Source organism: Dreissena polymorpha, chromosome 14 (assembly GCF_020536995.1).
Source record: "Dreissena polymorpha isolate Duluth1 chromosome 14, UMN_Dpol_1.0, whole genome shotgun sequence".
Classification (NCBI taxonomy): domain Eukaryota; kingdom Metazoa; phylum Mollusca; class Bivalvia; order Myida; family Dreissenidae; genus Dreissena; species Dreissena polymorpha.
The window spans coordinates 14,758,672-14,773,136 of NC_068368.1; the positions used below are offsets into that span (position 1 = coordinate 14,758,672).

Here is a 14,465-nt window from a genome sequence, read left to right on the forward strand (position 1 = left end):
ATCCCATTTACTTACAACATCTTCCAAACTTTTTGTCATGTCCATCACCACGACGTATATCGACCTCTTATTCAAGAAGAACTGATGAGTTGAATAGTACAGTGTCTGACCGGCAAAATCCCAAACTGAAACAGTGATCTCACTTTTAGATTCATCAAGCAAAGCCTTGCCCTTTTCTGAATTATCGCTATTAGTTTCAAGCATCTTCTTGGCAAACTTAATGCCATGTTGCAAAATTTCATCATCTTTTTCCAAGGCTAATCTTTCTTTGAAAGTTTGTAATGGCTCACTTTGTGTTTGAGTTTCATGATCCTTAGTAGATGTGATTTTTTCATAGAGCGTAACATGACTGTTAGCAGTTTCATCATTATACTCAGTTGCTGAATGCGTGTCCGTCGACATCTGGTTGTTACAAACAAGTTTTTGAATGCGCCCTTCATATTTGACCCCTTTTAAATCTTTATCTAAACACCAATCACCATCTGTCATCAACTTACACCTATGTATATCGATACCTTCTGTGCTGAGCGGTTGTTTTGCGTGTGTTTTGTTACGAAATTCCCAAATCAAATTGTTCATCAAAGATGTTTTTCCTACACCATACATGCCTACGACCATCAGGCGAATATTATTGACCTTTTCTTTTCCATCTTTAAGAGCTTTGTAAAAGAGTGTGATTGCTTTCGGATCCAATTGTTGAACATCCTCAGGGGTTTTCCTTGATTCTGAAAGCATAAAACAGTGCATACTAATTACACTAAAGAGTTTTCACGTTTGCAAAGAAAGGCATATTACAAATAACACGTTAGACAGGCTAGCTTAGTTGTTAGAGGGATAGAAAAATTGAGAAATACCTGCAATAAAAACTAAGCTCTTTCACAACTTTATCGACTTTAAGAAAGTTTTGACATCCTCGTATGGCACGATTGCAGGTTATGAGGAGACTCAATATTGACAAAGGGTTGGTGCAGGTCATCAAAGACTTCTACGAAAACGAAAACAGGACAGATCGAGGAATTCTTCAGAATAAGTGGGCGTCCAACATGTATGTCTGCTCTCAACCGCCTTGTTTAACGTTTTCCTTAAGAAGATAATGCAGGAGACCCTGAAAGACCACCACATCTCTGTCTTTATCGCTGGAAACCCATCTCCAACTTACAATTTGCTGATGACATTGATCTCATTTGTGCACCAGCAGTGAACTCCCAAGATCTAACCAACAGACACTTTGCAAGAGAATGAGCATACCGGATAGAGGTCAGCACTGAGAAGTTGGAGATCATGATGAACAACATGAACAACAACAGTGCAGTTAGCACCATGAACAGAGAGAAGATGGAAGATGTGTCAGAGTACTTGGCAGCAACCCTGTCCAAGAATGGCACCAGTACCGCTGATGTCCAAATAAGACCCAAGCGTTGGCCAGACTGCACAAGTGGACAAGTAGTTCCATCATCTTCCCGACCAAGTACTTGGATGGTTTTGAAGGAGACTGTGGTCTTATTGAAGCGGGTAGATATAGAGGTTGCTGAATTATTTGGTCAATCTGTTCAAGATTGAAGCACACTTGGTCAGAAGGTTCCCATCAGTGTCTGCTTTAAAACTGGCCTTGAGATGACTTATATACGTGAGGGTCTTGAGGGTGCTCCTTACTTATGCCTGTGGTCATCTGTTTGTCAATATTGATAAAATGCTCCTAATTGCACCCCACCTTGGCCTCCTTCATCTTTGTTTTTACCTCCCTGTTCTCTTTCTGGTATTGTGTCCTGGAGTCCAGGCTGGTGTACTTCTCATGCCTCAGCTCTCTTCTTTTGTAACAGAGGTCCATGATCTCGGTCGTCACCCATGGGTTGTTCTTCCGTCTCCCTCCCAAAAACTTATTTGGCCAATGACTGCAGGACTTCATTGATGTTGTTGGTGATAGTGTTAATGTCATTGTCTAGGATGTTCAGGGCTACAAATTTGCCACGACGATGTGCTTGGAATGCCTCTGCTATCTCGGTATATTTCAGTTTCTCCAAGTCAAATCGGATGCAAGGGTTCTTGGTATGCACTTGTTCTTTCACTTTAGATTGATGATGGTGAGGCCTAAGTTTAAGTCACAGCTGATGTTTGCTTGCCGGTTTATTTAACCCTTTACTACTTAGATACATATTTTGATGCATTTGTAGTCCCATAGAAATTTGAATTTAGTTAAAGACCTTTCTTACTAGATTCAAGTTGTAAAGGCTTCATTTCCAACCCTTAGTTACTGATGAGCAGCAAACAACATAAAACCTGAACAGACTGCTAGTTACACGCAGGCTGTTTCAGTTTTATGCTAGTTGCAAAAGCCATTTTCACTTTGCTTCTTATGAGGGAAAGGGTTAAACCAGTATTAACGTTTTTATTTTTAACAGTTATCTATTACAATTAAGGATACACTTGGAACTCATTCCCTTGAACATTAACATATACGCAATTCTATTGGAAATCAATGTTCTCGGTGCATACAATTATGGCAAAACTATGTTAAAACCTATAGATACGACAGCTACAGTAAAACAAGAGGGTTATCACACATCCTTGTTGACTGTGAGTACTGGGAGCGTGGATTGGTCGGAAAAGCACTTAATTATAGTTGCATCAGTTTTCTGAATATGTGGCTCTTGACTGACTTCATAGAAATACATGTAGAATGTAATTTACCTCAAATCTTTCTCATTCACTGCCATGGTATGTTTAAGATTCTTAATAAGGGGTGTCAATTGTCCCAAATTTGAAATCAGGAAAATTAAGCGGGGGGTCTGGGGCCACAGGTCCCCAACTGGGATAAAGGTAGAGCCCTTATGGTGGAAACCCCAGAGCCCAAGCTTATTGTACTTTTGTGTTGCAATTTCCCGTGAGTACAATGCACAATATTTTAAACCAGATCATCCATATCACGGCATGTGTATTTGTCATTCTGTAATAATATTATAAATTATGTCGAAAAAAAATCGACGAACAATTAATGTATCCGAAAACAACAGTTCAAAACCGCGTACGTGTTTTTTCACATGAAATAAAATAAGTACAGCCAAAACTGAGAACAGCGGTCAGTCAAGGAAAATGACCAAAGTACCGTTGTCGTGGCTAATTTCGGATCACCACCTTTTACATGTTTGGTCAGTTGGTAGTATTGCTACGTCGTTACCTCACTCATTCGTTCGAACACAGAGTAAAACAAAGGCTGATTGCCGATAACTTAGCATAATAATATAAATTAATTCTATTAAATAATACAGAATAATGTCTTATAATTTGATTTAATTTCATATCTTTTTTCGGCGTAAGCTGTATTAAGCCAGCTTTTCACCTTAGCCTGACCTTTGTTAGCGTCCAATAGAATTCAAATAAAACTTCCCGCGGCCAAGTACAGATGAATACACTTCATTGACTGCATTGGCTGATTTTAGAATACGACCAGAACATTGGAAACATGTCCGCGTCTTTGTAACACTGTTTTACTGCGTGTTCAGCAAGAAACAATTTTATATCTAATGAAAAGGCTTAATAGATAGAACAGTTTTACACTCAATCTCGACATCAATACAGTTTGTGCGTCCACCTTTTATTTTCAGAAGATTTTCAGCGCGAGAACGTTTGCACTTAAAGGCTATTTTCTCATATTTATTACCAACTTCCATATTCCTGTCAACATGTTAACATGTTATAGTATAGAGAGCAGTGGAAGCGAAGACTCACTTTAATGCATTGCATTTCAACTCACGAGGTATATCGGGTCAATTTGCGGCCACTGTGTGTGAATGTCAGAGTTTACATACAGGTCATCGCTGCGTCTCTTCCCTATGTGCTGATCGGAGTTCGCGGCCAGGAAAATAATCGTTACATAATAAAGACGCTATAGCGTGAACTAGGTGAACTGGAATTTTCTTTAGACCAGACAGATGTTAAATGAAGATATCCAGCGATATCATATGGTATGTCAATAATAGATTCTTAATGTGTTTTACAACAATACCAAGATAAATATTATTTTTAGTTAATTTAACAAGAATTATGCCATCATATTGACTAATGAATTAAGCATGAGCGCAATGATTCTCGATACTGTTAAAAATCGAATCAAATAGCAACGCCAGACAAACCACTAAAACAGGTTTGTTCGAAGAACTCGCGTATAAATATTTAAAATATATACGGATACTTCGCGTGTGGCCGGTTGACTCGTATGTTATAATTTCACTTCCATTCTTCTTTTGGTTTTCTGTTTTGTATCTATACGTTTATGACCAGCAATATGTAATAATGTAAAATAAGCCGCGAAAACTCCGCGTATCATCCCGTACTGCGTTTGCTGCAGCTAAAAACTGCACAGAAAAAGACATTCGCTATCTTTGATCTCATTCATTGAAGTCTTTACCTTTCATTAACTGCAACCACAATCAACGCCGTATATCTTTTTTAAAGATATTTCTTGTTTAACTAAATCTATGACCCTATCAACAAGAGAATTGTTGTTTACTCATGCATCTCGTTTATTCAGTAAATTCGACAGTTCGGTTTATATTCAGTGTGATGTATTTTTAAACAAGGGCTGTTTGTAAAACATGCATTCCCCCCATATGGGCTGTCAGTTGTAGTGGCAGCCATTGTGTGAATACGTTTTTTGTCACTGTGACCTTGACCTTTGACCTAATGTAAGTTATCATCCGGAAACCATTGTACTATTTCGAGTCACTGTGACCATGACCTTTGACCTAGTGACCTAAAAATCAATAGGGGTCATCTGCCAGTCATGATCAAGGGGGGAGTGAGAGGGGGGTATAATGTGGGGTGTGGTAATTTATAAGTTTAAAAAAAATTGGGTGGGGGGGTGGGGGTGAGAAGGGGGGTGGGGGTTGGGGGGGGTAGGGGGTTGAGAGGGGGTATAATATGTGGGGTGTGGTAATTATAAGATGTTTAAAAAAAAATTCGAGGGGGTGGGGGGGGGTAGGGGGTGGTCGGGGGGGGGGGGGGGGGTAGGGGGGTGAGGGGGGGTATAATGTGGGTCTGTGGTAATTTATAAGATGTTTAAAAAAAATTGGGGGGGTTTTGGGGTGGGGGGGGGGGGTGGGGGTTGGGGGGGTAGGGGGGTGGGGGGGTGAGAGGGGGTAATAATGTGGGGTGGGGTAATTTATTAGATGTTTAAAAAAAATCGGGGGGGGTGGGGGTGGGGGGGGTAGGGGGGTGGGGGGGGGGGGGGGGGGGGTAGGGACGGTGAGAGGGGGTATAATGTGGGGTGAGGTAATTTATAAGATGTTTAAAAATAAAAATTAATTGGGGGGGGATTGGGGGGTGGGGGGAGTAGGGGGGTGAGAGGGGGGTATAATGTGGGTTGTGGAAATTTATAAGATGTTTAAAAAAAATTGTGGGGGAGAGGGGTGGGGGGTGGGGGGGGGATAGGGGGGTGAGAGGAGGTAATAATGTGGGGTGGGGTAATTTATTAGATGTTTAAAAAATATATATATATTTTTTTTTTTCGGGGGTGGGGGGGGGTAGGGGTGGTGGGGGTAGGGGGTGAGAGGGGGGTATAATGTGGGGTGTGGTAATTATAAGATGTTTAAAAAAAATTGGGGAAAGGGGGGGAGGGGGGTAGGGGGGGTGGGGGGTAGGGGGGTGGGGGGTAGGGGGGTGAGAGGGGGGTATAATGTGGGGTGTGGTAATTTATAAGATGTTTTTAAAAAAACTTTTTTTTTTGGGGGGGTGGGGGGGTAGAGGGGGTGGGGGGGTTGGGGTTGAGAGGGGGTGGTAATAATGTGGGGTGGGGTAATTTATTAGATGTTTAAAAAAAATTTATTTTTTTTTGGGGGGTGGGGGGGGTAGGGGGGTGAGAGGGGGTATAATGATTGTCAGAGTTACCTTCTAAGGGCTCCGGTGGATGTGACTGGCTAGTATTGCCACAGGAAATTCCTTTGCAACAGGAACCTTCTAACACACTTTTCTCCGCAAATCCAAACACATATGCCTTTTTGTTCAACAATTCAGACACAAATAGAAGTCCTGCTTTTTCAAAAATACCGTCTAAATCCTCATCAATGTCTAAATAGCAGATATGCTTTCTCAATTCATCAGCTAAAACGCACTCAACTGAAATCAGTTTCACATTGTACATAGTATGTAGCGCTGTGCCCATTGGTCCCCTTATTAAACATTTCATAAAATGTTGATTATAAATCTCATATCGCAATTCATCGATACATTTACTCTTAAACTTGTGAAGAACCTTCGGAAAATGCACCAGCACAGTTACAACTTGATTTTCTAGCGGCTGTGCTACATCGGAAGCGTGTTCAAGTTTGCACACTAAAAATGTCTTATCATTTTTAATACGCTGAATAGAAAGTGGGATCGAGCCTGGTTTCGTATCAAAGCCGTCAATAGCAATATACGCAAATTTTGTTTCGTATTTCCTTAGTGTGTCCCATATGAAATGACGAGCAATCTGTTCTGCATCAACCTTTTCCATTCCATTCCATTTGAAAATCAACGCGATCCGGTTATGTTTATTTTGACGGATTTCACTACAGGGAATAGGAAGGTTGATATCACCTAGAAGCATTTCAGTTATATATGTCCAGTTTAATTTATCCATAAAGCAACATTTCTCATCTATAGTCCATCGTCGATTTTTACCAAGTTTTGTATTTGATAGCATTTCCACTGTCAGTGAAATTTCGTCATTGTCATTAAATAAACTGAAACCTGAAATAAAAACAAAGGGTTGAACAGGAAACTGTTGTGGATATTCTTGTCAGAAGCCCAATAAAACACACCATAATTCAAAACGTGCATCGTTGTTTTTAAGCCTGTATAAACAAGGGCTGTTTGTAAAACATGCATGCCCCCCATATGGGCTGTAAGTTGTAGTGGCAGCCATTGCATGAATACGTTTTTGTCAGTGAGACCTTGACCTTTGACCTAGTGACCTGAAAATCAATAGGGGTCATCTGCCAGTCATGATCAATGTACCTATGAAGTTTCATGATCCCAGGCCTGATTAATCTTGAGTTATCATCCGGAAACCATTTTACTGTTTCGAGTCACTGTGACCTTGACCTTTGACCTAGTGACCTGAAAATCAATAGGGGTCATTTTCCAGTCATGATCAATGTACCTATGAAGTTTCATTATCCTATGCTTAAGCATTCTTGAGTTATCATCTGGAAACCATTTTATTATTTCGAGTCACTGTGACCTTGACCTTTGACCTAGTGATCTGAAAATCAATATGGGTCATTTGCCAGTCATGATCAATGTACCTAAGAAGTTTCATGATCCTAGGCCTAAGCATTCTTAAGTTATCATCCGGAAACCATTTTACTAATTCGAGTCACTGTGACCTTGACCTTTGACCAAGTGACCTGAAAATCAATATGGGTCATCTGCCAGTCATGATCAATGTACCTATGAAATTTCATGATCCTAGGCCTAAGCGTTTTTGAATTATCATCGGAAAACCATCTGGTGCACAGACCGACTGACCGACATGTGCAAAACAATATACCCCCTCTTCTTCGAAGGGGGGGGGGGGCATAAAAACATGGTATGGAATAGCCAAGATTAATTAGATTTGTACCTTTAATTACACCACACACAGCTCTGCAAGTTGGACACACTTCTTTATAAACAAACTGTTGATTTATGCAGTCGCTACAGAATGTATGTCGACATGGCAAGGTAGTTGGGCTTTTCAACTTGTCCATGCAAATGACACAAATCTCATTTGTGTTATGTTCCTTCTATACAAATACAGGAAAATAAGACCACAAGTTATTTTAGTATCAAATGAACAAACTTTAAGATAATTAAAGCAGTATAAATCATTGACAGTACATCAGTTTCAATTTACAGGTAAATACTTAATCATATCAAATTGAAAAGCAGGATACTTCCAAACACTCATAAACATGCACACACATATTTCAATGCGGAGAGTAATTTATTTATTTCAACTTTATAAAGTCAGTGACACCACACTAACCAATGAGCTTTTCAAACTTGTTCACATACCGCAAAATAATTTTGATTTTTGTGGCTCATTCAGACAGCATTATATTGTAATTTGTGTGTTACACAGTGTCTTTCTTTATAGTTATCAAAGGAAATAAGAGAAAATATTGGAAATATAGATGAAAAGATGAAAATAGCAAAACCAGTATAAGCTATCCAACAAAAATAATTGTGCCAGCTTCATGTTTGTAGCAGTAGAAAATAATTACAGGGAAACATGAGTTCAATCTGATCAAATTATACGCATTTGCACATTTCGAATAAAACCATTAATTGGGATACATCTTGTTCATTGTAATGCAAAGTCAGTATTATAGTGCAACATACCTCAGGTGTTCCTTTCACGGAGGTCTCATTTGTAGACCTAGGTGAAATGGGTTTATCTGCTTTCTTGCTGCTTTGTACAATTTCACCCTCATCAATCAGTATTAGATTGCCAATAGTTGTTTGGGGTGACACTGGGGGATTTGATTGCTTCACAACAGACTCACTTCGTGTCTGTTTACTTTCAGTCAAGGATGCACCTTGAGAATCATCAGATAATAGGTTTATAAGTATCGAGAAGTGCTTATTTTTCGCGATGTTAACAGTAAACGTTGTCTTATACGCAAAACCAGGCCTAGTCACAAAGGAGCTGTATTTACAGAAAATCATCATTTTTTTAGTGGGATATGACGCGTTTTAGCAAATTTCACGGAACAAATGCGTTTGTTTCACGAATTTAAGGAGCATCGTGAGTTTTTAAGAAAAAAAATACGTTTTCAGAGGAAAATAAGAAAAAAAACGTACACAAACTCGTCTTGAGCATCTCAAATCGCAACAAGTTGTGCTGAAAGAGCTCATGAACACGTTTTAATAGTTGTTTACATCTTTTTCTACATAGCTTGTAACAATATTCCAGTATTTTGACCGATTGTAATTATTTAGGGTAATCGTTTTACGCCTGAACGCCCGTTATAAATCAAAGCTCCGAACGCGAAAGCCACATGGCTTATCAGGCGTTATAATAAAAAGCATTTTCAAGCATTTCTACGTGAAAGATCGGTCTGAAAATTGGCATGCACATACAAAATAGGTTTATAAGTATCGAGAAGTGCTTATTTTTCGCGATGTTAACAGTAAACGTTGTCTTATAGGTTACAATACACTTAATGATCGCTTCATGTAGGGCTGTACTCTCTAAAAAAATATCATAGTTGACAGGAAGGCATGTTTTACACTTTTTACCATTATTCGGGTGTTATCGTGCGGAGATAATGGTAGGGCATGAATAGGTGTTCACTACTGAATCCCTGAAATATGATACACTTGAAGACTATCGTAAACCATTGCACTAGAAAAGGTTACATTCCACTAAGAAACGGCCGAAAAAAAAGTTGCAAAAACAATCGATTTTGATTTGTGTCAAGTTCTTTCTTGCTTTGTACATGGCATATCTTTTTTATTGCATAAATCGATTCCGCTTAGAATGGCCTTTAAGAAAAGGTATGGTTATGGGGGTCTCTATGTGCAAAATGTTGCATTTATTTTCGTTCAAAGTTGTCGCTTTTACATTGAATTATATAGGGAAACTATTAAGTGTATTATGACCTAAACGCAAAACCAGGCCTAGTCACAAAGGAGCTGTATTTACAGAAAATCATCATTTTTTTAGTGGGATATGACGCGTTTTGGCAAATTTCACGGAATAAATGCGTTTGTTTCACGAATTTAAGGAGCATCGTGAGTTTTTAAGAAAAAACTACGTTTTCAGAGGAAAATAAGAAAAAAAACGTACACAAACTCGTCTTGAGCATCTCAAATCGCAATAAGTTGTGCTGAAAGAGCTCATGAACACGTTTTAATAGTTGTTTACATCTTTTTCTACATAGCTTGTATCAATATTCCAGTATTTTGACCGATTGTAATTATTTAGGGTAATCGCTTTACGCCTGAACGCCCGTTATAAATCAAAGCTCCGAACGCGAAAGCCACATGGCTTATCAGGCGTTAAAATAAAATGCATGTTCAAGCATTTCTACGTGAAAGATCGGTCTGAAAATTGGCAAACACATAGAAAATAGGTTTATAAGTATCGAGAAGTGCTTATTTTTCGCGATGTTAACAGCAAACGTTGTCTTATACGCAAAACCAGGCCTAGTCACAAAGGAGCTGTATTTACAGAAAATCATCATTTTTTTTAGTGGGATATGACGCGTTTTGGCAAATTTCACGGAATAAATGCGTTTGTTTCACGAATTTAAGGAGCATCGTGAGTTTTTAAGAAAAAAATACGTTTTCAGAGGAAAATAAGAAAAAAAAAACGTACACAAATTCGTCTTGAGCATCTCAAATCGCAACAAGTTGTGCTGAAAGAGCTCATGAACACGTTTTAATAGTTGTTTACATCTTTTTCTACATAGCTTGTAACAATATTCCAGTATTTTGACCGATTCTTATTATTTAGGGTAATCGTTTTACGCCTGAACGCCCGTTATAAATCAAAGCTCCGAACGCGAAAGCCACATGGCTTATCAGGCGTTATAATAAAATGCATTTTCAAGCATTTCTACGTGAAAGATCGGTCTGAAAATTGGCATGCACATAGAAAATCGGTTTATAAGTATTTCGCGATGTTAACAGTAAACGTTGTCTTATAGGTTACAATACACTAAATAATCGCTTCATGTAGGGCTGTACTCTCTAAAAAAATATGATAGTTGACAGGAAGGAATGTTTTACACGTTTTACCATTATTCGGGTGTTATATTGCAGAGATAATGGTAGGGCATGAATAGGTGTTCACTACTGAATCCCTGAAGTATGATACACTTGAAGACTATCGTAAACCATTGCACTAGAAAAGGTTACATTCCACTAAGAAACGGCCGAAAAAAAAGTTGCAAAAACAATCGATTTTGATTTGTGTCAAGTTCTTTCTTGCTTTGTACATGACATATCTTTTTTATTGCATAAATCGATTCCGCTTAGAATGGCCTTTAAGAAAAGGTATGGTTATGGGGGTCTCTTTGTGCAAAATGTTGCATTTATTTTCGCTCAAAGTTGTCGCTTTTACATTGAATTATATAGGTAAACTATTTAGTGTATTATGACCTAAACGCAAAACCAGGCCTAGTCACAAAGGAGTTGTATTTACAGAAAATCATCATTTTTTTAGTGGGATATGACGCGTTTTGGCAAATTTCACGAAATAAATGCGTTTGTTTCACGAATTTAAGGAGCATCGTGAGTTTTTAAGAAAAAAATACGTTTTCAGAGGAAAATAAGAAAAAAACGTACACAAACTCGTCTTGAGCATCTCAAATCGCAACAAGTTGTGCTGAAAGAGCTCATGAACACGTTTTAATAGTTGTTTACATCTTTTTCTACATAGCTTGTATCAATATTCCAGTATTTTGACCGATTGTAATTATTTAGGGTAATCGCTTTACGCCAGAACGCCCGTTATAAATCAAAGCTCCGAACGCGAAAGCCACATGGCTTATCAGGCGTTATAATAAAATGCATTTTCAAGCATTTCTACGTGAAAGATCGGTCTAAAAATTGGCATGCACATAGAAAATAGGTTTATAAGTATCGAGAAGTGCTTATTTTTCGCGATGTTAACAGTAAACGTTGTCTTATAGGTTACAATACACTAAATGATCGCTTCATGTAGGGCTGTACTCTCTAAGAAAAATATCATAGTTGACAGGAAGGCATGTTTTACACTTTTTACCATTATTCGGGTGTTATCTTGCGGAGATAATGGTAGGGCATGAATAGGTGTTCACTACTGAATCCCTGAATATGATACACTTGAAGACTATCGTAAACCATTGCACTAGAAATGGTTACATTCCACTAAGAAACGGCCGAAAAAAAAGTTGCAAAAACAGTCGATTTTGATTTGTGTCAAGTTCTTTCTTGCTTTGTACATGACATATCTTTTTTATTGCATAAATCGATTCCGCTTAGAATGGCCTTTAAGAAAAGGTATGGTTATGGGGGTCTCTATGTGCAAATTGTTGCATTTATTTTCGCTCAAAGTTGTCGCTTTTACATTGAATTATATAGGGAAACTATTTAGAGTATTATGACCTAAACGCAAAACCAGGCCTAGTCACAAAGGAGCTGTATTTACAGAAAATCATCATTTTTTTAGTGAGATATGACGCGTTTTGGCAAATTTCACTGAATAAATGCGTTTGTTTCACGAATTTAAGGAGCATCGTGAGTTTTTAAGAAAAAAATACGTTTTCAGAGGAAAATAAGAAAAAAAACGTACACAAACTCGTCTTGAGCATCTCAAATCGCAACAAGTTGTGCTGAAAGAGCTCATGAACACGTTTTAATAGTTGTTTACATCTTTTTCTACATAGCTTGTATCAATATTCCAGTATTTTGACCGATTGTAATTATTTAGGGTAATCGCTTTACGCCTGAACGCCCGTTATAAATCAAAGCTCCGAATGCGAAAGCCACATGGCTTATCAGGCGTTATAATAAAATGCATTTTCAAGCATTTCTACGTGAAAGATCGGTCTAAAAATTGGCATGCACATAGAAAATAGGTTTATACGTATCGAGAAGTGCTTATTTTTCGCGATGTTAACAGTAAACGTTGTCTTATATAAACGCAAAACCAGGCCTATTCACAAAGGAGCTGTATTTACAGAAAATCATCATTTTTTTAGTGAGATATGACGCGTTTTGGCAAATTTCACGGAATAAATGCGTTTGTTTCACGAATTTAAGGAGCATCGTGAGTTTTTAAGAAAAAAATACGTTTTCAGAGGAAAATAAGAAAAAAAACGTACACAAACTCGTCTTGAGCATCTCAAATCGCAACAAGTTGTGCTGAAAGAGCTCATGAACACGTTTTAATAGTTGTTTACATCTTTTTCTACATAGCTTGTAACAATATTCCAGTATTTTGAACGATTGTAATTATTTAGGGTAATCGTTTTACGCCTGAACGCCCGTTATAAATCAAAGCTCCGAACGCGAAAGCCACATGGCTTATCAGGCGTTATAATAAAATGCATTTTCAAGCATTTCTACGTGAAAGATCGGTCTGAAAATTGGCATACACATAGAAAATAGGTTTATAAGTATCGAGAAGTGCTTATTTTTCGCGATGTTAACAGCAAACGTTGTCTTATACGCAAAACCAGGCCTAGTCACAAAGGAGCTGTATTTACAGAAAATCATCATTTTTTTTAGTGGGATATGACGCGTTTTGGCAAATTTCACGGAATAAATGCGTTTGTTTCACGAATTTAAGGAGCATCGTGAGTTTTTAAGAAAAAAATACGTTTTCAGAGGAAAATAAGAAAAAAAAACGTACACAAACTCGTCTTGAGCATCTCAAATCGCAACAAGTTGTGCTGAAAGAGCTCATGAACACGTTTTAATAGTTGTTTACATCTTTTTCTACATAGCTTGTAACAATATTCCAGTATTTTGACCGATTCTTATTATTTAGGGTAATCGTTTTACGCCTGAACGCCCGTTATAAATCCAAGCTCCGAACGCGAAAGCCACATGGCTTATCAGGCGTTATAATAAAATGCATTTTCAAGCATTTCTACGTGAAAGATCGGTCTGAAAATTGGCATGCACATAGAAAATCGGTTTATAAGTATCGAGAAGTGCTAATTTTTCGCGATGTTAACAGTAAACGTTGTCTTATAGGTTACAATACACTAAATGGTCGCTTCATGTAGGGCTGTACTCTCTAAAAAAATATGATAGTTGACAGGAAGGCATGTTTTACAGGTTTTACCATTATTCGGGTGTTATCTTGCAGAGATAATGGTAGGGCATGAATAGGTGTTCACTACTGAATCCCTGAAATATGATACACTTGAAGACTATCGTAAACCATTGCACTAGAAAAGGTTACATTCCACTAAGAAACGGCCGAAAAAAAAGTTGCAAAAACAATCGATTTTGATTTGTGTCAAGTTCTTTCTTGCTTTGTACATGACATATCTTTTTTATTGCATAAATCGATTCCGCTTAGAATGGCCTTTAAGAAAAGGTATGGTTATGGGGGTCTCTTTGTGCAAAATGTTGCATTTATTTTCGTTCAAAGTTGTCGCTTTTACATTGAATTATATAGGGAAACTATTTAGTGTATTATGACCTAAACGCAAAACCAGGCCTAGTCACAAAGGAGCTGTATTTACAGAAAATCATCATTTTTTTAGTGGGATATGACGCGTTTTGGCAAATTTCACGAAATAAATGCGTTTGTTTCACGAATTTAAGGAGCATCGTGAGTTTTTAAGAAAAAAATACGTTTTCAGAGGAAAATAAGAAAAAAAACGTACACAAACTCGTCTTGAGCATCTCAAATCGCAACAAGTTGTGCTGAAAGAGCTCATGAACACGTTTTAATAGTTGTTTACATCTTTTTCTACATAGCTTGTATCAATATTCCAGTA

General features: G+C 37.9%; 1 protein-coding gene across 1 annotated transcript in view; it reads right to left on the reverse strand.

The window, feature by feature from the left end:
• Nucleotides 1-617: 617 nt before the first annotated feature.
• The window catches only part of LOC127857192 (uncharacterized), a 40,650-nt gene continuing 26,802 nt past the window's right edge, over nucleotides 618-14,465 (reverse strand). The window contains exons 3-4 of the mRNA XM_052393609.1: nucleotides 8,362-8,558; nucleotides 618-725 (exon numbers count right to left, since the gene is read on the reverse strand). Of these exons, the coding sequence (XP_052249569.1) occupies nucleotides 618-725; nucleotides 8,362-8,558 (305 nt within the window). The remainder of the gene's footprint in view (nucleotides 726-8,361; nucleotides 8,559-14,465) is intronic.